This window comes from Oratosquilla oratoria, chromosome 9 (assembly GCF_046742065.1).
Source record: "Oratosquilla oratoria isolate Oo_2021 chromosome 9, ASM4674206v1, whole genome shotgun sequence".
NCBI lineage: Eukaryota > Metazoa > Arthropoda > Malacostraca > Stomatopoda > Squillidae > Oratosquilla > Oratosquilla oratoria.
Genome location: NC_134785.1, coordinates 59,445,324 through 59,470,028, shown reverse-complemented (window position 1 = coordinate 59,470,028; position 24,705 = coordinate 59,445,324). Strand labels below are relative to the sequence as shown.

At 38.4% G+C, this 24,705-nt stretch overlaps 1 protein-coding gene across 1 annotated transcript in view; it reads left to right on the top strand.

Moving 5' to 3' along the window:
• Positions 1–1,087: 1,087 nt before the first annotated feature.
• LOC143028472 (integrin beta-PS-like) overlaps positions 1,088–24,705 on the top strand; it is a 47,649-nt gene continuing 24,031 nt past the window's right edge. The window contains exons 1-5 of the mRNA XM_076190625.1: positions 1,088–1,202; positions 1,649–1,735; positions 10,219–10,447; positions 21,815–21,899; positions 22,013–22,180. Of these exons, the coding sequence (XP_076046740.1) occupies positions 1,154–1,202; positions 1,649–1,735; positions 10,219–10,447; positions 21,815–21,899; positions 22,013–22,180 (618 nt within the window). The 5' untranslated portion in view covers positions 1,088–1,153. The remainder of the gene's footprint in view (positions 1,203–1,648; positions 1,736–10,218; positions 10,448–21,814; positions 21,900–22,012; positions 22,181–24,705) is intronic.

Here is a 24,705-nt window from a genome sequence, read left to right as displayed (position 1 = left end):
AGTATTGTTCGTCGTCCTTATCGCCGGCTAAAGCTTCCAGGTGTAAGTGGAGGGCGTCCGGCATCTTGGAGAGGTGAATGGAGCGGAGGAGTTCCTTGGGCAATGCCACCTTTGCACGGGTGTTGAGGTTGGCCATACGGGTGTATAGCTGTGAGGGGGTGGTGTCGCCGAGTTCGCTCTGCTGGATATCTCGGTAGAGCTGGTCGTCAGGCCTGGCGCATAGCTTCCGTAAGGCAGTCTTGAGGGCGGCACACTTGCCTTCTTCCGGAGGAGAAGAGACGGCGTTACGGACAAGGGCGATGACGTCCGTTGGTAGAGCGGCGATGTACGCGCCGAAGGCTTGGTGGTCTGGAACGTCACCTTGAGTGGCTAAATAGGCTTCTGTGTGAAGTAGCCAGCTCTCCAAGTCACGGGAGAAACTGGGAAGTTTCACTTGTGAATTTTCCATAATCCTGGTTGTCTTTCACCGGGGTCACCAATTTGTAGTGGTTTGGTTCGAACAATCCAGGGAAAATGAAATTCACTTTGGTCTCTTATTCTAATCTCTTTGGTAAAACCACAAGTAATAGCCACTGGTTAGTGGATCTGATCAGTCGTAGCTGGACGGTGAGCCTAACGTCAGAGGCGGTGGCGGCTGATGACGGCGAGGCTCGATGGAACTGCTACAAGACTGGACGAGATGTTGTTGCTGCTGCCGTGGCTATTACCATTCTGTCCTGACTAGCCGCCGCTGCCCTATTTAAGGGTCGCTCGCGGCTCAGCGTAGTTGGCAAGAGAGGTCGCTAGCCGCTCGAGAACCATTTGCTGGCTCCTGATTGGCTAGCTCATATTCACCTCTTGCCAACTATGGGAAGTGTGTGACCGCCTGTGGCTGCGTCACTACAGTATGTCATTCGTGGGATTAAGGTAATCTTATGAAATATTCCGCCCACACATTTATTTTATCTTATTTAATTTTACTTATTATTATTATTATTAATTTATTATTATTATTGCTGTTGTTATTATTATCATTATTATTAGTATTATTATTATTTTTATTATCATTATTATTATCATAATATATTCTTTAACCTGGCAGAAAGTAGTTGGTAACCAGCACTGCTTCCCGTCCTCTTTGAACTTGACCTCCCTTTGCCAGGAAGGTCAGGTCATGAACCCTTGCAACTCCATGAAGAAGATCAAGGATGAGCCACTGTCAGGTAGATCCATTATAGCAATTTATTTTATTTTATTTTATTTTATTTATTTTTTCATTTCTTCTTTTTTCTTATTTGTTTTCATATTTTTTAGTGTAGACTATTTTCCTTTTCTTTTTATATATTTTTTCTAATTTTGAGATTGACCAAAGAGCATGAGTCATCATGTAATTTTTTTCTTCTGGCTAATGCCATACGATCATATCCAGGTAAGAGAAACCTGATTAGATTGAAACAGTCTCAATTAAACCATAGAAATTTAATGTTTATCTTAACCGTATTAAATGAAATATGGTTCTGCCATAGTCTTTGTTTATTTAATGTATTTTACTTATTTATTTATTTTATTTATTTACTTATTTGTTTATCTACTTTAAAGTGTTTTATATATTTATTTAATTATGTATTTATTTATTTATTCATTTATCTATTTACTCATTTTTGAACAGATGTGAACATGGATAAGTCGCCAGAGATGGGGGACACCAAGATTGTTCAACTGAGACCTCAGCATGTTCATCTTCAGCTAAGGAAAGGTAAGTGTGACGAACATTTCATTTTCTGTTCAACTTTCTTTATCCATTCATGACTATCTTGCACTGAAATGCCGCCCCTTTCCATAAACACTGACTCCTGATTAGTGGAGATGGTTTTCCATGCTCCTACCGTTTCCTGATGTATGTCGAGATTGGTGAAGATCATTAAAAAAAAGAATTGGTGTCTATCATCAGAAAATGACTAAGATATGCCGCAGAATGACACTTTACAAAGTTTATTCTGGTTGACGATTTTATTCAGCTGTGAGGATGTCACAGTGGGTTGACCCACTGGAGAGTGTCATCGCCAGTAATTCCATCTGACACCAGAAAATTTCATTTAGCATGGAATCCCATCCTCTCCAATGTAGGTGTGGACAAACTACATAATCATCAGTGTCATCGTTGCATGAAATGTCTTATTCAGGTAAACACCAGGTGATTTTATCCAACTGAAATTACCCATAATCCTCCACTACCCAAAGGGAGAGGGAGCATTTTTTACTCTCTTACTGAGTTCTAATGGTATAGGATCTCAAAGGGGAGCAGGTCCCCTTCCAGTTCTGTCTTGATTCTTCTATTAAATAAATAAATAGATAAATCATTGTCAAGATGTTGGCTGGAATGCAAACACTGATGGGAGACAGTTTTATTAGAAAGATGCCAAAAGAATAATAATGGTTCACTCTGCTAGCAGCAAGAAGGAAGCGGTAGGTAGATAGCGAGGGAGGTGACAACAATGGTGTAGGGGTAAGTGTCATAGTCTTTGTAGTCGTAGTTGTAGTGCTGCCCACCAGAATGTAGGAGTAGTGTCATCGTCCTACCATTGGCCACCAGAAATGTAGGTTGTGTTCTCTACATTGGAAATGGTGGTAAAGGAAAACTCGGGTGGAGTTCTTGGCTTTAATTGTTGTTGTCATATTAGGAATATTGAGAAGTTGGGTCACCTCGGTGAGACGTCGGCCAATGCAGGTGGCAGACCCAAGAGATACAGCTGGGCTATTGTTGAAGATAGCACTCTTGACCTGAACGCAGAGAATCTTTTGTTATCAAAAGGGTGTAGTCAAGAAGGGTCGATTAGCTTGGTCACAGAAATCCCTATCTTTCGTTGAAACCACATCTTGTAGCATATTGTTTATTTACCTAGTTGTATTTTATGGGAAGGGGAGACACGCTCGTGGTGTCCCGCCTTTGTATCTCACAGTGTCTAGTTTGCTCTTAAATTCATGAATGGTTTGCGCACACTATTTTTTTGTCCAGTTTGTTCCAAGTGTCCACCATTCCATGTGGAAAACTGTTTTTCTTCAGATCTCTTCTATAACTATGTTTTTTTTATTTTCTTTCCATGTCCTCTTGTGTTTCTCTTATCCCAGTTTAACAAGTCCTCTCTATTGAGTATTTCTGTGCCCTTCATGATTCTGTAGATGGTCAGTAGGTTGCCACTCTCTCTTCTTTGCTCCAGAGTTGGTAACTCCAGTTTAATCAGTCTCTTCTCATATGGCAAGTTTGCAAGTGCAGGGGCCATTTTTGTGTCTGGTCTCTGGATTCTTTCTATTTTCTTTATATTCTTTCTGGTACTGGGTGACCACAATATCGCTGCATATTCTAGTCTAGGCCTTATCAGTGTGACCAATATTTTTTTTATAATTTCTTCATCCAAATATGTAAATGCCACTTTTATTGATCTTAGCAAGTTATAGGATTCTCCAACAATTTTGTTTATCTGTTTATCATAGGACAAATTGTTTGAGATAATTACACCCAAATCTTTTTCAGATCCCACTTTCTTTACCTCCTTAGTTCCAATTTTATATTGTCCTGATATTCTATTTTTACTTTTTCCAAACTCCATTATGCTACACTTCTTAATGTTGAAGTCCACTTCCCATTTCTGACTCCAGTTCCATACCTTATTCAGGTCTTCCTGTAGTGATTCGCAATCCATTTCAGTTTTTACTCTCTTTAACAATTTAGTGTTGTCTGCTCATGTAACATTGCACATCATCATCCATGTCATTCACATAAATAGCAAACATTATTGGAGCCAATACAGATCCTTGTGGAACTCCACTGATCACCTCTTTCCAACCTGAATATTTTTCTCTGAGTACTACTCTCATCTTTCTACCAATCAGGAAGTCCTCCATCCATTTTAGTAGGCTCCCTTGTATCCCTCCTATATGTTCCAGTTTTTTTTTTGTTTTGTTTTTTTGTTTTTTGTGTGTGGTACCTTGTTGAAAGCTTTTAGTAAGTCCAGGAAGGCACAATCAGCCCATCCATTCCTTTCTTGCACTATGTCTATTAGTCTTGAGTAAAAACATATTAAGTTTGTGGTACATGATCTTCCTTGTCTGAACCCAAACTGTCTTGGGGTTTATTATATTATTTTCTTCCAGGTGTTTTATCCATCTATTGTTGATAATTTTCTCACTAATTTTGGCTATAGTACTTGTTAGTGAGACTGGTCTATAGTTAGTTGGTTCTTCCTTGTTTCCTCCTTTATACATTGGTATAATGTTAGCATTTTTCCAGTCTTTTGGTATTTTTCCTTCTTTAAGTGAGCAACTTATTATGTTATTTATTTTGTCCATTAGTTCTTCTTTGCATTCTTTTAGAATTCAATTTGCAATTCCATCCAGGCCATATGATTTCCTGACATCAAGGTTTCATAGATATTCCATTATTTCTTTTTGTGTTATTGTTATCTCACTTGGATCGTAAGAGGCGAGAAGAAAGGGATGGGGATTGGGACTAGGCATCCTTCTCCTTGTAGCCCCACAGGGGACATTCCTAAAAGAAAAAGCAAAGGCATAAGAGGGTCTGGAAGTTTTCCGACCAGCACCCTAAGGTTTGGGTCTTTTAATGTGCGTGGATGTGGTACAGATGAGAGTAAAAGGGAAGAGATAGGTAGTATGTTTGTGAGAAGAAAGATGGATGTGTTGGCTTTGAGTGAAACGAAGCTGAAAGGGAAGGCCAAGTGTAAGTTTGGGAGTGTAAGTGGGAGGTTATCAGGAGTGAAGAGAGGGCGAGGGAGGGAAGGGGTGGCTGTACTAGTAAGTGAAGAGATAGGTAAACGTGTAGTGGAGTGGAAGGAGGTTTCCTCAAGGATAATGTGAATGAAGGTGAAACTGGGAAAGGAGATGTGGGTATTTGTAAGTGCATATGGGCCTGGCAGTGAGAAGAGCGTAGAAGAAAGGGAGGCTTTTTGGATAGATTTAAATGAATGCATAGAGGATTTAGGGAGAAATATCAATGTAATAGTACTGGGAGACCTTAATGCTAGGGTAGGAAATGGTCCAATTGATGGAGTGGTTGGGAAATGTGGAGTTCCAGGAAAGAATCATAGTGGAGAGTTGATAGTGGAAATGTGTCTAGAAAGAGAGTTGATGATAGCAAGTACAGTGTTTCGGAAGGAAGTCAAGCATAAGTACACATGGGAGAGGGTGGTGGAGGGAAGGGTGGTAGATAGGGTGTTAATGGACTGTGTAGTGGTAAATAGGATTATGATAAGAAGAGTTAAAGATGTACATGTGCTAAGGGGAGAGGGTTGGGGAATATCAGATAATTTTTTGGTGGAAGGTAAGTTGAGAGTGGAGGATAGATGGAGGAAGAGGAATGGGACAAAAGGTAGGGAGGTGCTTAGAGTGAACTCTTTAAATGAAAAGGAAAAGGAGGAGTAGAAGAAGAAGCTGAAGGAGGAGTGGGAGGGAGTGAAGGATAGAGTAGAGCTAGGTGTGGAGGAGGAATGGGGATGGTTCAAGGAGGGAGTCACAAAGTGTGCAAAGATGGTGTGTGGAACAAGAAGGACAGGAGGAAATAGAAGAAAGGGTAGTGAATGGTGGGATGAGGAAACAAAGAAGGTTGTAGAAGAGAAGTGAGCTTTCACAGATTGGTTACAAAATAGGACAAGGGGGTCATATGAGAGGTACAAAGAAAAGAAAAAAGAAGTAAAGCAAAAGGTAAAGGAGGCAAAGAGGAGAGCAGATGTGAAGTGGGGTAAGAGTATGACAGAAAATTTTGAAAGTAATAAAAAGATGTTTTGGAAAGAAATTAAGAGAGGAAGAGGAAGCAAATCAAGTAGAGAATAAAAGGTAAAAGGTGCAGATGGAGAGATAATAATGGAAGAGAAGGCAGTAAGGGGAAGATGGGCAGAATAATTTAGGGAGTTGCTAAATGTGAAGGAGGATAAAGAGCAAAGGTAGCTGCAGTGGGAAATGCTAAGAAAATGACTGTGATGAGTGAGGAAAATGGAGGAGAAATGAGGAAGGATGAAGTGAAGGCAGTTGTTAAGATGATGAAAACAGGTAAGGCACCTGGTCTGGATGGATGCCATGCAGAATGTCTAAAAAAAGGAGGTACAGTGATGGTGGACTGGATGGTGAGGTTATTTAATGTTTGCTGGAGAGAGGGTAGAGTGCCGAAGACTGGAGGAGTGCCTGTGGAGTTCCACTTTACAAGAGAAAAGGGGACACGTGTGAATGTAGTAGTTTCAGAGGGATTAGTTTGTTAAGTGTAGTTGAGAAGGCTTATGGGAGGATCTTGATTGAGAGGATTAGGAGAGGAAGAGAGGGAGTAATTGGTGAGGAACAGTGTGGATTTAGGATGAGTAGAGGTTGTGTAGATCAGATCTTTGTGGTAAGACAGATATGTGAGAAAGCTATAGGAAAGGGGAAGGATGTTTTTTTGGGCCTTTATGGACCTGGAAAAGGCTTACAACAGGGTAGACAGAAAGGCACTGTGGGAGGTTTTGAGGATATACAGGATAGGAGAAAGCTTCTGGGAGCTGTCAAGAGTTTTTATGAGAGTAGTAGAGCTTGTGTCAGGATTAGAAATGGAGAGAGTGAGTGATTTGAGGTAAAGGTGGGACTTTGTCAAAGATGCGTTATTTTGCCCTGGCTGTTCAACGTATACATGGATGGGGTAGTGCGAGAAGTAAATGCAAGGGTAGTGGGTCAGGGATTGGAGATGGTTAAAGAAAATGGAGAAAAGTGGGAGGTGAGCCAGCTGTTGTTTGTGGACGACACTGCGCTTGTGGCAGGATCGGAGGAGGGATTGAGGAAGTTGGTGACAGAGTTTGGGAGAGTGTGTGATAGAAAAAATCTGAAGATAAATGTGGGTAAAGTAAGGTGATGAGATGTACAAGGGGTGAAAGTGGCAGTAGTCTGGAAGTGAGCATTAAGGGAGAGTGACTGGAGGAAGTGGATAATTTTAGATACTTGGATGCAAATGTGGCAGGAAAAGGTGGAGTGAAGGTGGAGGTAGAATGTAGATCGAGAGAAGTGAGTAAATGCCTTGGTGGATTAAAAAGTGTAATGAGGAATAGACATTTGGGAATGGATGCTAAGAGGAGACTATATGAAGGAGTGATTGTGCCAACAGCACTGTATGGGGCAGAAACATGGAACATAAGAGAGGAAGAGAGAAGGAGTTTGAATGTGTTTGAGATGACGTGTCTGAGAAGTATGATAGGGGTTACTAGGCTGGATAGAGTGAGAAATGAGGAAGTGAGGAGGAGAACAGGGGTGGAATGGAGGTTGGGAGATAGGGTTGATGAAAGAGTATTAGGATGGTTTGGACGCATGGAAAGAATGAGTGAAGAAAGACTAGTAAAAGAGGTATGGAAGGCAGATGTGGAGGGAGTGAACATAAAGGGACGTCCTAGGATGAGGTGGATGGATGGGGTGAAGGGGGCTTTAGGGAAGAGGGGAATGTCTGTTGAGGAAGGACGGGAGAGGATAGAAGACAGGGGTGAATGGAGAATGGTTGTATATGGATGATGTTGTGATGCATGAGGTGGAATGGGTTGGGGGGATGGGGGGTGAGGTAGTATGTGTGAGCAAATTTTGACGCAGCCCGAAGGGATTTCTCCCCGTCTTCTCCTTTATGCATGGGGGAACGGAGAGGGGTGGTCGCCGATTTAATGAAGCGGCCTTGCTGTGGATGTGCTGTGTCTTGCGACACTGCTTCTGACCCAGGGCAGTGGACAAGGTGCAGGGATGACCCATCATCCAGGAGGTGCTAAGATGAGAGGGAGGGTGGAGGGGTGTGAAGTGTGTTCAGGGATGGAATGTGTGGAAATGATATTATGCCTTTTCCTTTTTGGCTACCTCCCTTATAAGGGGGAAAAATCCTTGGTATATGTATGTATGTATGTTATCTCACTCATGGGGGGAGATCGCACTTCATTTCCTTTGTCCCAATATTGTGCCTCCTCTCTAGTGAAAACACACGAAGTGATTATTCATAACTTCAGCCATTTCTAAATCTTCTGTGTATTCTATATTTCCTTGGCATAGTTTCACCATTTCCTGTTTATTTTTTAGTTTACCATTCACATATCAGTAGAATAGCTTGGGTTGCTCTTTGCATTTATCTATAATGTCTTTTTCATAGTTCCTTTTTTCCTCTCTTCACACTTTTACATACTCATTTCTATAGTTTATATATACTTGCCATTTTCCAGATTTTTTTATCTTTTCTCCATCTTTTCCAAGCTCTGTCCCTTCTATCTTTCGCCTCACTGCATCTGTTGAACCAGCATTTAATATACACTCTATCTTCTGTCTTGGTACGTGCCAATTCATCCCTTTATTGTAATTTTCTATCAAGATATCCCATTTCTCTTCCATTTTTGCCTCTTCCTTGTAAAATTTTTCCCAATTTGCATTCTGAAAGAATTTTAGTTTTGCAAAGTCTGTTTTGCTGTACATCAATCTTCCTTTCCTGTTTCTTTTCATTTCTCTCCATGTATATTTCTTCCTTTAGTTCAATCTCAATAAGTATATGGTCACTCTTTCCAATTGGTGTCTTATATTGGATTTTATCCACAATTTCAGGTTCTGTTGTAAATATTAAATCTAGTCTCGACGGCTCCTCATTATTTCTGTATCTGGTGTTTTCACTGACCCACTGTGTCATTGTATATTCCATGGTCATGTCCAGTAATACATTACCCCACAAGTCTTCTCCGCCTTTCACTGTCATGTCCTCCCAACAAATTTCTCTGCAGTTAAAGTCCCCCATAATTACCAGGTTACCTCTGCCCATTAGTATCTCATTTAATGAATGCCTTGTATCTTCTAGCATTTTCATATGCTCGTTCTCTTTCCAAGCGTTCATTTTTGGGGGGCACATAAGTCACCACAAACTTTTTACTTTTCATGTCCTTGTCTTCGACTTTTATCATGATCAGTTCTACATTACCTTTGCCCTCCACAATTTTTGTCACATTCAAGTTTTTCTTGGCAAAGAACATGATTCCTCCTCCCTGTTTCTTGTCTCTGCTTTAATCCAGTAATTGTATAGTCCATGTCCAACATTGATGGGTGGTATTGCACTCCTTAGTTTTGATGTGGTTAATTACCACATCATGATAAATGGTATTGTCTTTATGTGAAGGAGTAATCAAAATTCAAACCTCTACAGGACTTTGCCCATCTGCCATGACATAAACTATGCACAATGAATATATTATTGCTTTGTACAAAGTATGCAAATACTGTAATATATAAATACTTTTTACAATATAAGGGCTATCCTTGTATGTGACAACAATATTACAACATATAATTTTATTACAATTGACATATATAATTGTTTTGACAAAGGTTACAAATTTTATTACACTACAAAGCTATATGCATTAAGGGGACACTGCAGAAGTGGCATGTTGCCACAGTTTAGTCTCCACAATTCCCATTATGTCTATTTTTTCTTCTAACAGATAATCATTAAGTTCATTCAGTTCTGAAATTAATCCATCAATGTTAGTATTGGCCACTTTTAATTTTTTTCTTTCTCCATCTTTTTTTTCTGTCTTTGGTTCGCCCATTCTGATGTACCATTTTCTCAGTCTCATGTTGATTACTCTTCAATAGAATTCCTTGCTTTCGGTCTCCGTTCTCTTCATGTTTTTTTTCCTTAGCTTCATCTCTTAGTATCTTCTCTTTTTCTAATTCCTCAATACTCATTTCTCTTTTTATCCATATCTTATTGTATTGTTCACTCCTTGCCAACTTACCTACTTTTTCACGCTAGTCATCGAAGAGTTGCATACATTAATATAATAATGGTTTTCAAGTCGTGTCCCAAGGCAGTCTGTCAGTGGGGGAAGTGGGAGGAGATGCCGACAGAGACGGCAAACTAGGGTCACAGCATGATGGTCTGAGGTGATTTCCATCTTTGGCAATTTTATCCAGCTATATACCAGGTCAGGTCATGACCCGCACTCTAATGGGACACTAGAGAAAAGTGTCGATGCCTGAGAAGCCAGATGCAATACATTCTCAGGCCGAAATAGGTGAGTAGATGAAAATAAATAAATGAATAAATAGATAAAGGTTATTAGTTTAACCCATTTATATACATACACAGGTTCCTATTGCTGACTAAAATAATCTGACAGCAGTCAGAATAACCATGAGAGTCAAATACAACTGCAAAAGGGTTTATATCACCATGCTTGAATGACACCCTCCTTGCAGGCAAACCATTCAACATCTCTTTGAAGTATCGCCAAATCAAAGACTACCCGGTAGACTTGTACTACCTTATGGACTTATCTTACTCAATGCTGGCTGACAAGGAGAGCCTTGCGGCATTGGGATCTAAGCTTGCTCAAACTATGAGAAAACTAACATCGCAGTTCCGCTTGGGTTTTGGGTCCTTTATGGACAAGGTTGCTCTCCCCTTTGTGAGTATGGCCACGGAAAAGTGAGTATTTATCTATGTAATGTTTCCGTACTGTCTTTACAGGATATAGACAAAACACAGTGTGGTCACTTTTTATGTTCAAATGATGTCAGCCCTTGTGCCCCTCATATTTCAAAATATCTGTTGTTCAAAGGGACCTTGAACCACTTTCATGTATCCATGTATTTACTTAATTGGAGCATAGTATACAAGAAAGGAATGACGCTCTTTGGGTCCTATCTCATAGTCTCCAATTTATTATACCTCGCCTCAAGTTCATGTATGGTTCCAACCAGGCTTCAACCAGGTTCCTTAATTTCTAATTATCATATTGAGATTTGAATTCATATATTGTTTCAGCTTGGGCTATATCAACTTTCAAGCTATTCCAAGTATTAAAGCATCTATACATGTATGTGTATGTTCGTAAAGAGCTGGAGTCCAGGAGTCATGTTATCGGAAAAATTCAAACACCAGACTCAGAGTAACAGCTTTACTACTGATGTTTTGAACCCTGTCCAGGGTTCATCTTCAGGGTTATACAATATCAGCAAAAAAGAGTCAATTGAATAGTGTACCAGAGGAGTGAAGGACAGGCAGGACCGAAGGAGTGATGGTCAGCTGCCTAATGATGGGGATTTTGTCCAGAGTGAGATTTTATCATTATGAGCTTTTTGTATGTTGGTAGCAGCATGTTCGTGCCTCTTTTGTCTAATTTTGTAATTCTTTCTCCATGTTGTTCTAGACATGTGTAATTGCTTAGTTACACATGGAGCCCTTCATATTCTTGGATGAGGGTGGGGGTTTATATTGGTGAAATTCTGTAGACCTGCAACTCTGTTCAATCTGGTGGGACCTGTCCCAGGGAACATTGATACACTATTTAATTGATTCCTTTTTGCTGACATTGTACAGCCCTGAAGATGAACCCCAGACAGAGTTCGAAACATCGGTAGCAAATCTGTTGCTCTGAGTCCAGTGTTTGAATTTTTCCGATAACATGTATGTGTATTTACCTAGTTGTATTCACCTAGCTGTATTTTACAGGAAGGGGAGCTATGCTCGTGGTATCCTGTCTTCATATTTCATTTTATCTAGACTGTTTTTAAATTCGTGTATTGTTTTTGCACACACCACATTTTCATCTAACTTGTTCCAAATGTCTATTACCCTGTGGGGAAAGCTGTTCTTTTTCAGGTCTCTTCTATAACTGCCTTTCTTGATTTTCTTTTTGTGTCCTCTTGTATCTCTACTATTCCATTTTATTAGATCCTCTCTTTCAATAGTTTCTATGCCTTTCATAATTCTATAAATAGTTATCAAGTCCCCTCTCTTTCTTCTTTGCTCTAATGTCTGCAGCTCAAGTTTTGCTAGTCTCACCTCATATGATAGCTCTAAGAGTGTTGGTGTCAATTTCATAATTTGCTTAAAAGTGGCAGTCTGCCGACAAGATTGACTAGATAAACACCATATGAGGACGGAGCCTTTATTTGTACGACGTTTCGCTTATTACAGCTTTTTCAAGTACAAGTTGAGATACAAATGCTTGAGAAGTGGAGCCCACCATTCAGTTTTCCCTAGAGGAAGAAATCCACGATTCTCTTCCTTTCCTGGACACACACATCTTTAAGTACGGTAACCAATTTGAATTCAAAGTGTATAGAAAGCCTACCAACAAAAATGATTTAATTCATTTCTACTCCCACCATGATATAAGGACCAAGAGAGGAGTAGTAATAGGTTTTTTCCTTAGGGCATTTAGGATATGTAGTGCAAAATACTTAGAAGAAGAGTGCAGGTTTATTAAAGAGACCTTTTTAACACTAAAATTTCCAGAGTTTCTTTTAGATAATTGCAAACAGCAGGCCGCTAAGATTCGGGAAAGCCGTAGGCAGCAGGACAGCACAACTAGACGTCTCGTGTTGCCAACCGGCGACGTTGCCACCAACCTGACACGTCTTTTAAGAACCACCAACTTGGAAATAGTGTGTCAGACAAGCAGAACAATAAAAGACATCACGAAGACGGAAACACACAACAACCAGACACCGAGCACCAAAGCCGGTGTTTATCGTATTCCGTGTTCAGGATGTGATAAAGTTTACATCGGAGAAACGTCACGTGACCTGAATACACGAATACGTGAACACCGTTACGACGTCAGGCATGATGTCACCACCAATGCATGTGTGACACATAGAAATAAGGAAAACCATCTTATGGACTGGAAGAATGCAGAGCTGCTGATGCGGGAACCAGACAAAATCCGCAGGAAGTGTTTAGAAGCAGCAATCATTCAAGGAACGAACACTATTGAACAAAACAGGGGCATGTTTAACATATCTCCTCACATTATTCCCCTAATACCCATGGCCAGCAAAATATTAAATACTTAAACCACCCTTTGTGGACATTTCGCTCACGGACGTTTGGGCCGGCATTCTCATCCTTTCCCAGTGTCCATCCCCCCACCCTCCTCCTCCTCCTCCTCCTCCTCCTCTTCCTTCCCCCCCCCTTTTTCTCTCCCCGTTCCCTCCTTTCCCCTTATTTAATCTCAAGCATTTGTATCTCAACTTGTACTTGAAAAAGCTGTAATAAGCGAAACGTCGTACAAATAAAGGCTCCGTCCTCATATGGTGTTTATCTAGTCAATTTCATAATTGCCATTTGTATTCTTTCAAATTTTGTTATATATTTTTTTGTACTTGGTGACCACGTTGTTGCTGCATACTCCAATCTTGGTCTTATCAAAGTGACTAGTACCGTATTTTCTTCACCATTTCTTCATCCAGGTATGTAAATGCCACTTTGATTGTTCTTATTAAATTATAAGTTTCTCCAAAACTTTTGTTTATATGTTTCTGAGGAGACATATTATTCATAATGATGACTCCTAGGTCATTCTCATTTTCCACTTTTTTAATTTCTTCTTTTCCCAATTTATATGATCCCACTATTCTTTTTTTGCTTCTTCCAAATTCCATTATACTACACTTCATAATATTGAATTCCATTTCCCGCTTCCTACTCCATACCCATACATAAGAACATAACATAAGAATAAAGGAAACTGCAAGACACCAAAAGACCTACACTAGGCTGCTCCAAATCCATCATCACCTGTCGTCCCCATCCATAAAGTTGTCTAATCGTTTTTTAAAACAACTGATAGTTTCAGCGCTTACTACATGGTTACTAAGTTTATTCCGTTCATCGACCACCCTGTTAGTAAACCAATTCTTGCCTATTTCCTTCTTAAATCTAAATTTGTCCAGTTTGTACCCATTACTGCGAGTCCTGCCCTGTTGTTTTATTATGATGACCTTGTTTGCATCACCCTTGTTATAGCCTTTGATCCACTTGAACACTTCTGTTAGATCACCCTGCACTCTGCATCTTTCCAGAGAGTGTAAGTTTAGGTGCCTAAGCCTCTCTTTGTAAGGCAAATTTCCGAGTCCATGTATAATTTTGGTCATTCTTCTCTGTATTGATTCTAGTGAATTTATGTCCATTCTGTAGGACGGAGACCAAAACTGTACCGCATAGTCAAGGATGGATCTATCGCTAAATAGAGTTAATAATTACCTCTGCAGTTCTATTCGTTACTCTCCTAGCAATGAAACCTAATGCTCTATTAGCTTTATTTCTGGAACTAATGCACTGTTTCCTGGTTTTAAGGTTCGGACTCACCAGAACTCCCAAGTCCTTCTCGCACTCAGATTTTTCTGAAAACATGTTATCTAAGCTGTATCTATTTTCGGGGTTATGTAGCCCTACGTTTAACATGCTACACTTAGAGATATTGAAATTCATTTGCCATTTTACCAACCATGTTAACAATTTATTAAGATCATCCTGCATAATCACTGCATCATCTCCTGACCTAATTAGGCGTCCTATTTTAGTGTCATCCACAAACTTATTAACATCACTATTTATCCCATCGTCTAAGTCGTTTATGTACATAATGAACAATAAGGGACCCAGAACCAAGCCCTGGGGGACCCCGCTAGTAACATTGCCTCACCTAGATTTTATTCCATTTATGGTGACCTGCTGTTTTCTGTTACTAATCCAAGCTCTAATCCATTCTAACATTTTTCCTCCTATGCAATGGGCTTTGATTTTATTTAGTAGTCTCTGGTGTGGCACCTTGTCGAACGCTTTGCTAAAGTTAAGGTAAATAACATCGTAATTTTCATTGTTATCTGACGCCTCATATACTGTAGTGTAAAAGGATAGAAGATTAGTCACACATGACTTACCATTGGAGAAACCATGCTGTGAATCACGAATTAAATTATGCCCTTCGATGTGTTCTCTGAGTCTATTTACTATTATTGATTCAAGCATTTTTCCTATAACCGATGTCAAACTGATTGGCTTGTAGTTACATATAGATGATCTATCTCCCTTCTTAAAAACAGGAACAACGTTTGCCTGCCTCCAAGCAGTTGGCACAAAACCAGTGTCTACCGATTTATTGAATATTTCAGTTAACTGGTCGCAGATTTCAAATTTACACTCCTTAAGCATTCTTGAAAAAATTTCCTCAGGACCCGGAGATTTTGTAGCTTTAAGTCTTTCAATCTGCTTGACTACTTCTTCTTTACTAATGCTGATATCAGATAGACCATTTTCCTCATCCCCTCTGTAAATCGGATCGCAGCCAGGTACTTTATCTAACCTCTCATTAGTAAACACTGATAAAAAATAATTGTTAAACTCCTCTCTCATTTTTTCCTCCAATTCTATCATGACATTTTCATCATTTTTAATTGGTCCTATTCTTTCTTTATTTATTGTTCTATAGAGGTGAAAGAAACCCTTTGGGTTGGATTTTGCTTGACTGGCAATCTTGATTTCATAATTACATTTTGCTGTACGTGTTTTCCTTTTAATCAGCTTTGCCATTTTGTTATATCTTTAAGGTGTGATTCCCTGTTTTTTATTTTTACGTAAAATCCTCTTTTCATTCCGATCTCATGTTTCAATCTGCCCGTCATCCATTTGGGAGTATTACTATTTTTCCATATTGACTTTAGGGGGATAAATGTGTTTTGTGCATTAATAATTAGATCAGTTAGATTGCTATATATTTCTTCTAAATTGCTGACCTGACTGTTGGGCCCTCGCCCCCCAAATGACCTGACCTAAGGTATGCATATCCTCCGTGATCCAGACCTGACTCCCAGCCTCACAACAAGAATCGACAATGTCCGAAATGTCTATATGGCATTTCGTATTCAATTTCAAATAGATTTTTATATTGTCAAAGTTTACTTTCCTGAAGTCTGGAACTTGAACATTATTTGTACTTTTTAATTTTTCCCAAATAATATTAATTCTTATTTCTTGATGATCGCTAGAGCCTAGACTATCTCCCACTATTACGCTGCTAATTTGGTGCTCATTATTTGTTAAAATTAAGTCCAGGGTATTTTGTCCCCTCGTAGGATCGGTAATCACTTGTTTTAGGAAGTTATCCTGCACCACATCGAGGAATTCCTTTGCTTCATGATCTATTAAAGTTTCCCAGTCAATGTTTCTATAATTAAAATCTCCCATGATTACAACATTTTTGTACTGGGACGCTCTGTGTATTTCATGAATCAGGGAATCAGTCTGCTCAATGCAGAGGTTAGGAGGTCTATACAAGATGCCAATAATAACTTTTTTATTCTTGCCTCTAATCTCTACCCAAATAGATTCTGTACAATCCTCTTCCTTAATCGAATTGTTGATAATACAGTTTAATGTATTTTTAACAAAAAGTGCTACACCTCCCCCATTCCTGTCGACCTTATCCTTGTGAAAAAAGTTATATCCTTCTATTTTGATTTCTGGAAGGAAATGTTTATCAGCCATGTTGATCCAGGATTCAGTAATAGCTATGATATCAAAATTTTCTATGCATGCTTTACCTCGCAGCAAATAAATTTTGGTAATTATGCTCCTGCTATTTGTATAGTAAACTTTAAGTTTATCATCCCTCCACCTGCTTTGGTGATTCTTTTCACAGTCCCTCTCTAAGTTGCTTCTATTGCCTAAACTATATTCCGATACTTCCCCCCCTACTCCCTTGTAATCTACCCGAAAAAACCCTGTAGAATGCCTATTCTCGCTTGAGGGATTCAGCAAGGAGCCGAAATCCTCTGGGAGACAAGTGCACATCGTCCGTATTGTATAGGTGATTCTTACCATAAAAGCGGTCCCAGTTGTCAACAAATGCCCATTCATTGGCTTTACAATGTTTTGCCAGCCTGCAATTTATTGCAATAGCCCTGGAATGCCACATGCCTCCAACTCTACGCCTCGGAAGGATTCCACATACAACAGGAACACCTCCCCTATTTCTAATCTTGTCTAGCATATCCCGGTACCGCGCGAACAATTCCTCACTCCTTAACTTACCTGTATCATTTCCTCTAGCACTTAAACTATTAGGTCCTTACCTTCCCCTACTAGACACTCTTCAATTCTATCTCTAAGATCTCCTATGCCCATACTTTATGGGGCTCACTCTGCAGTGACTCACAATCTTCTAGTGTTCAATTTTTTCAACAATTTTGCATTGTCCGCAAAGATACTCATATAACTTTCAATTCCTTTATCCATATCACTAATATATATAGCAAACATTATTGGGGCCAGAACTGTTCCTTGTGGAACTCCACTAATCACATCATCCCAGTCAGAAGGTTTGTCTCTTATCACCACTCTCATTTTTCTTTCATGCAAGAAATCATCCACCCACTTCAGCAGTTTGCTCTGTATTCCTCCTGCAGTTTCTAATTTCTTGAGCAATTTCTTATGTGGCTCCTTATCAAAAGCTTTTTTCAGGTCTAGAAATGCACAATCCATCTCTTATATTAAATCTATTAGTCTTGAATAGAAACACATTAAGTTTGTGACACATGATTGTCCTTGTCTAAATCCAAATTGCCTTGGATTAAGTACTTTGTTTTTTTCCAAATGCCTTATCCATCCAATTTTGATGATTCTTTCACAAATTTTCACTATCGTACTTGTAAGAGAGACCGGTCTATAGTTAGTAGGGTCTTCTTTGTTACCCCCTGTATATATTGGTACTATATTTGCTTTTTTCCAATCTTTTGGAACTTTTCCTTCTTTCAATGAACTGCTTATTAGACTATTTTGTCTGTTAGTTCATTCCTGCATTCTCTCAAAATCCAGTTTGCCATTTCATCTGGTCCATGCAATTTTCTGACATCAAGATTACTGAAGTGATTCATTATTTCATTCCTTGTTACTTCTATCTCTTTCATAGGGGGGACTTTCTCCTCCCACTCAACATCTCTAAGTTGTATGTTCTCCCTCATAAACACTGATTTAAAATGCTTGTTCATAATTTCTGCCATTTCTATTTCCTCTGTGTATTCAACTCCTCCTTGTAGTTTCTCTAATTCTTGTTTGTTTTTCAGTTTTTTGTTTACAAATATATAAAATAGTTTTGGTTGATCTTTACATTTTCCTATGACATCTTTTTCATATTTTCTCTTTTCTTCTCTGCACACTTGTACATATTGATTTCTATAACTAATATATATTTTCCATTTTTCAGGCCTTTTGTCTTTTTTTTTTTCATTTTATGCAAGCTTTATCCTTTTTGTCTTTTAACTCCCTACATCTTTTGTTGTACCAGCACTTTACATATCCTTTTTCTTGTTTTTGTCTTGGAACATACTTTTCCACTCTATAATTTTTGTCAAAATATTCTATTTCTCTTTTACTGCTGTTTCCTCCTCGTGTATCCTTTCCCAGTCTTCTTTTTGAAAGAATTCTCTTATTTTATTTAAAAAAAAAAAAAAAAAAAATCCATACATCAATCTTCCCTTTCTCTGTTGTTCATTTTTTTTCCGTGTATTTTTCCTCCTTTAGTTCCAGTTTAACCAGTATGTGGTCACTTTTACTTATTGGTATCTTATATTCAATCCTGTCCACTATTTCGGGTTCTGATGTGATTATTAGGTCCAGTCTTGATGGTCTTCCTCATTTCTATACCTAGTAATCTCTTGTATCCATTGCGTCATTGTATGTTCTATAATCATATCAAGTAGTACATTTCCCCATAGGTTGTCTCCACCCTTCACTGTCATCTCTTCCCAGCAGATTTCTTTACAATTAAAGTCACCCATTATAACTATTCTTCCTCCATCTTCCATTATCTTATTTATTGTTATCCTTGTTTCCTCTAACATATATTTGTGTTCTCTCTCTTACCATGAAGCTGTTTTAGGAGGCACATAATTTACCGCAAACCTCCTGCTCATCCCATCCCTGTCCTCCACTTCCATCATAATCATCTCTACTCTATTCTTTCCATATGTGACATTCCTCTCATATCCTTCTTAGTTAGGAACATAACTCCATCCCCTTGTTTTGCCTCTCTGTTTCTAATCCAATGATTATATGCACCATGTCCTACACTGTTGGGTGGTAGTGGGCCTTTCAATTTTGTCTCTACAATTCCCATTATGTCTAGTTCTTTTTCCTCCAGGTAATCATTCAGTTCATTCAAGCCTGTTATTAATCCATCTATATTTGTGTAAGACACTTTTAATTTTCTGCTACCTCCATCGTTTTTTCTGTTTCCCTTCCATTCTTTTCTGCTATGAATCATTTCCTCACTTTCATATCCACTACTCTCCAATAGAATTTCTCTTTGTCTGACTCTGTTCTATTCTCGTTTTTTCCTTAGCTTCTGTTCTTTTTGTTTTCTCATCCTCTCTTTCATCTTTATTCATTTCTCTTTTTATCCATGCCTGCTTATATAGATCACTGTTTGCTAGTTTCCCTGTTTTTGCTAAGATATTCTCTGATGTTGTTTGTGACCTGAATTTAACCTTAATTGGTCTGGTCTTATCTGTATTCTATTTCCCTATTCTATATATTTCTTAAATTTCTTTCCCTGTTTCTTGTCCATCTTCTTGAACTACTTCTAAAATTTTGTTTACTTTTCCCTTCTCCTTTACTCTTGTAGCCCTATTTGGATTATGCTTCTCTTCCATCCGTAATATAATTATACATTTCTTTTTATCCACTAAGTCTCTCACTATATTTTCCTTCTCCCTCATCACTTTAATAACTGTGCCTTTTGTTCTTTCATCTGTTGTTTTACTACATCTCTAAATTAAATTTTGTTGTTCTAAATTCAATTTTGTTGTTCTCTTGGACTTTTCTCCAACCCTGTACCTCTTTTGCTATGGACTCTTTATTATTCTTCTTTAATTCCTCATACTCATCCTTTACTTCTTTTAACTGCCTTTTTATTTCTTTATTTGGGTTTTGGTTCTTTTTCAGTTCTTCCGATTTATCAACTCTTTGTGTAAACCGTGTAAGTTGACTGAACCTAACTTCCCACTGTTCATTCATTTTCTCTAGTTTTTCCTCTAGAGTTGCTAATCGGGGAGGTTGTCATGTCCCCCCCATTAAATCCATGGAAATAATTGTCTTCACCTTCCATTGTGCTGCTCTTATCTATATTTCTAATATTTACATTTTTACTAAGCTCTTTGATTTCACCTCTATTGTCTGCACATCTTTTGTTGACATTCCTTCTGACATCCAGGGCCCATTTGTCCCCTTCCTCATTTCCTTACATTTTCCTCAGTAATCCCTCCCCTTCTCCTTTTTCTTCACCTACCCACTACACCACAAGCTTTCCCCTTCCTTACTAATACAACACAGGTACTCCCTCATCATTGAGATCCACGAAATTTGGAGTTTTTCCTGGCGTTCCAAACTTCACTGTCACTTCAACTGTCATGTGTGTGTGTATTTAGCTATACGTGCTATATAGGACAGGAACCATGCTCATTAGGTCCTGGTTCTGTGTCTCCAACTATTCTCATATAATCTATTTAATACATTTAATTGACCTACCAAGTTCATTATCAATACTCCTTCAACAAAATCTTATCATTAAAGATAATCATGGTTTTCCTTGCCTTTTTAATGTTATCTACATTTGTTGACCAGTTTTACTTCATTAACTTCCTTGTTCAGGGCTAGGACAGTACCTTAGAAAGTGACTTTGGTTTTAGCAGTTGGGGATCAGTACTCACAGTTAATGCTTTTTGGAGCTTTCTTTGAACTGTGACCAGGATTTGAACCCACACATGCATCTGCTGCTTATGTGTAATGCACATCAAGCTGGAACAATACATGAATTCAGATCTACAGTATATATGATAATTGGAAATTGAATATATAAACCAAATTGGAACCACACAGGAACTTGAGGCAAGGTTTGATAAATTGGAGAATAGGAGATGGGTATTTCTTTATGCATTTGGGGTCACATGTGACAGGAAAGGGAGGAGTGGAGGTGGAGGTGAATTGTAGATTCAGGGAACCAAATAATTGCCTTGAGGGATTAAAATATGTCATGAGAAACAGACATCTGGGAATGGATGCAAAGAGGATATTATATGAAGGATTGATTGTGGCAATGGCACTGTATGGGGGGAGACTTGGAATTTAAGAGAGGAAAAGTTTAAATGTGTTTGAGATGAAATGTCTGAGAAGTATGGTAGGGGTTACAAGGTTGGATAGAGTAAGAAATGAGGAAGTGAAGAGGAGAACAGGGGTGGAAAAGGAGATGGCAGACAGGGCCAATGAAAGAGTATTGGGGTGGTTTGGACACATGGAAAGAATGAGTGAAGAAAGATTAGTAAAAGAGGTGTAGAGGACAGAGGTGAAGGAAATGAACTTGAGGGAATGACCAAGGATAAGATGGATAGATAGGGTGAGAGGGTCTTTGAGCAAGAGGGGAATGTTTGTTGAGCAAGGGAGGGCGAAGGCAGGAGATAGGGGTAAGTGGAAAATGGCTGTGCATAGATGATACTATGATGCAAAGAAGGGAGGGGGAAGGGGATGGGTGGGGGTAATGAGCAGTTATGTGTTAGAGATCTTTTGACTCAGCATGAAGGAATTTCTTCCTTCTCTATTTTCTGCATGAGGGGATGGAAAAGGGGCCTTGCTGTTGATGTACTGTGTTTTACTACATTGCAGTGGACAGGATACAGGGATGACCCATCTTCCACGAGGAACTAAGATGAGAGGGAAGAAAGGGTAGTGGATGGGAATGGAATGGGTGGGAGTAGGTGCATGCCTTTTGGCTTGGCTACCTCCATTATAAGTGAGGAAAAGCCCTTGATTATATAGATAGAGAGATAGATAAATAGGAGATGGGACCCAATGAGCATTGTTCTTTTCCTGTATACTACTAGTAGGTAAATACAGTTATGTAAATACATCAACCTATATGGGCCTACTGCCCCCTCCCTCAATTTTTTTTCTTTCTCTTTTAGGTACAATATTTGAATGTGTTTTTCAATAAAGGTATTAATATATTTTTCACAGACTGAAGCTTCCGTGTCAAGGTTGTGAACCACCATACTCATTTAGAAACCATCTTTCCCTCACTGATGATGATATTATTTTTACAGTAAGCTCAACAAATTGTGAATTATTGACATATTTAAGTAGTTGCATCAAACATAGACATTAGAGGAAATGGATACTATTACCCAGTCCACACAAACTTCCTCTTTTGTTCAGGATATGGTAAAGAAAGTAGGTGTGACTGGTGACTTGGATATTCCGGAAGATGGATTTGATGCCCTTATGCAGGCTATTGTATGCCCTGATATTGGCTGGAGGAATATGTCCAGAAAGATAATAATACTGTCTACGGATGCCAGTTATAAATATGCAGGAATTGGAAAGGTGAGTAATTAATGATATTGGCTAATAATTTATTCAAAAGGAGATTAAAAGAATGAGAGAGAGTTTAGCTGATAAAGTCTAGGGGTTGAATGAGTATATGAATTAGTCACTAGGTCCATAGCTTATCTTTAATAGGACTGTGCGATGGGGCAACAAACTAATAACAAGGCACATGGTCTCAGATGAACACAACAGCAAGCTTACCCAGTTGCAGTGTGGTTACAAAACACTACATGAGCAAAGATACGTAATGTATGCCTAAACTACTTCTGTCTACTTCCAAGATTTTTGCATAATTTTTTTTACATGAGGAGAGCTGACATTTAGGGAATAATACCCTCTTACTATCTAGTGATATCAAAACAGTGCAGTATAATTACAAATTACTACAGGAATGTCTGTATAAGCTATATGACTGGAGGCAGGAATAGGAAATAGAGTTTAATAAGAAAAAATGTAAAGTTCTGGAAATGGATACTTGATTTTCAGTAGATTTGAAAAACATATATACCAATTTCCAATTTATCAAATGTAGTGAACATTCTATGGATCACCAAAATGTCATAGTGGACCACAAGATAATGTATTTACCTAGTTGTATTTTACGGGAAGGGGAGCTATGCTCGTGGGGTCCCGTCTTCATATCTCATTTTATCTAAACTATTTTTAAATTCATGTATTGTTTTTGCACACACCACTTTCTCATCTAACTTGTTCCAACTGTCTATTACTCTGTGAGGAAAGCTGTTCTTTTTCAAAGCTCTTCTATAGCTGTCTTTTTTTATTTTCTTTCCGTGTCCTCTTGTATTTCTGTCATCCCATTTTATCAGATTCTCTCTATCAGTAATTTCCATGCCTTTCATGATTCTGTAAATAGCTATCAAATCTCCTCTCTCTCTTCTTTTCTCTAGTGTCTGTAGTTCAAGTTTTGCTAGTCTCTCTTCATATGATAGTTTTGAGAGTGTTGGTGCCAATTTTGTAATTGCTCTTTGTATTCTTTCAAGTTTTTTTTATACATTTTTTTGTACTTGGTGACCATATCGTTGCTGCATATTCCAATCTTGGTCTTATCAGGGTGATTAGGATTTTCTTCACCATTTCTTCATCCAGGTATGTAAATGCAACTTTGATTGTTCTTATTAAATTATAAGTTTCTCCAAAAATCTTATTTATATGTTTCTCAGGTGACATATTATTCATAACAATGACTCCCAGGTCCTTCTCATTTTCTATTTTTTTTATTCCTTCTTCTCCCAAATTATATGATCCTGTTATTCTGTTTTTGCTTTTTCCAAATTCCATTATACTACACTTTTTTGTATTGAACTCCATCTCCCACTTCCTACTCCATTCCTGTACTTTATATAGATCTCTCTGTAGTGATTCACAATCTTCTTCTGTTTTCACTCTTTTTAGTAGTTTTGCATCATCTGCAAAGAAGCTCATATAGCTTTCAATTCCTTCATCCATATCATTAACATATATAGCAAACATTATTGGGGCCAGTACTGTTCCCTGCGGAACACCGCTTATTACTTTATCCCATTCTGAGTGCTGGTCTCTTATCACTACTATCATTTTTCTTTCTTGCAAAAAGTCTTCCATCCAATTTAGCAGTTTTCCTTGTATTCCTCCTTCAGTTTCTAATTTCTTAAGCAACTTCTTATGTGGTACTTTGTCAAACGCTTTCTTTAGGTCTAGAAATGCACAGTCCGCCCATCCATCTCTTTCTTGTATTATATCTATTAGCCTTGAATAGAAACATATTAAATTGGTGACGCATGATCGTCCTTGTCTGAATCCAAATTGCCTTGGATTTAACACTTTGTTTTTTTCTAAATATTTTACCCATTTACTTTTGATAATTCTTTCACAAATTTTTGCTATTGTACTTGTTAGAGAGACTGGTCTATAGTTGGTAGGTTCTTCTTTATTTCCTCCTTTATATATAGGTACTATATTTGCTTTTTTCCAATCTTCTGGAACTTTTCCTTCTTTCAAGGAACTATTTAGTATGCTGTGTATTTTGTCTGCCAGTTTATTCCTGCATTCTTTCAGAATCCAGTTTGCTATTTCATCTGGTCCATGCGATTTTCTGACATCAAGATTACTCAAGTGTGTCAATATTTCATTCTTTGATACTTCTATTTCTTCCATAGGGGGGACTTTCTCTTTCCATTCAATCTCTTCAGGTTGTATGTTCTCCCTTGTAAACACTGATTGAAAATGTTTGTTCACAATTTCCGCCATTTCTATTTCCTCAGTGTATTCAACTCCCCCTTGTCTTAATTTCTCCAAGTCTTGTTTGTTTTTCAGTTTATTGTTTACAAATCTGTAGAATAGTTTTGGTTGATCTTTACACTTTTCTATGACATCTTTTTCATATTTTCTCTTTTCCTCTCTGCACGTTTGTACATATTCATTTCTATAACCGGTATATATTTTCCATTTTTCAGGTCTTCTGTCTTTTTTCCTTCTGGTCCAGGCTTTGTCTCCTTTGTCTTTTAACTCCCTACAACTTTTGT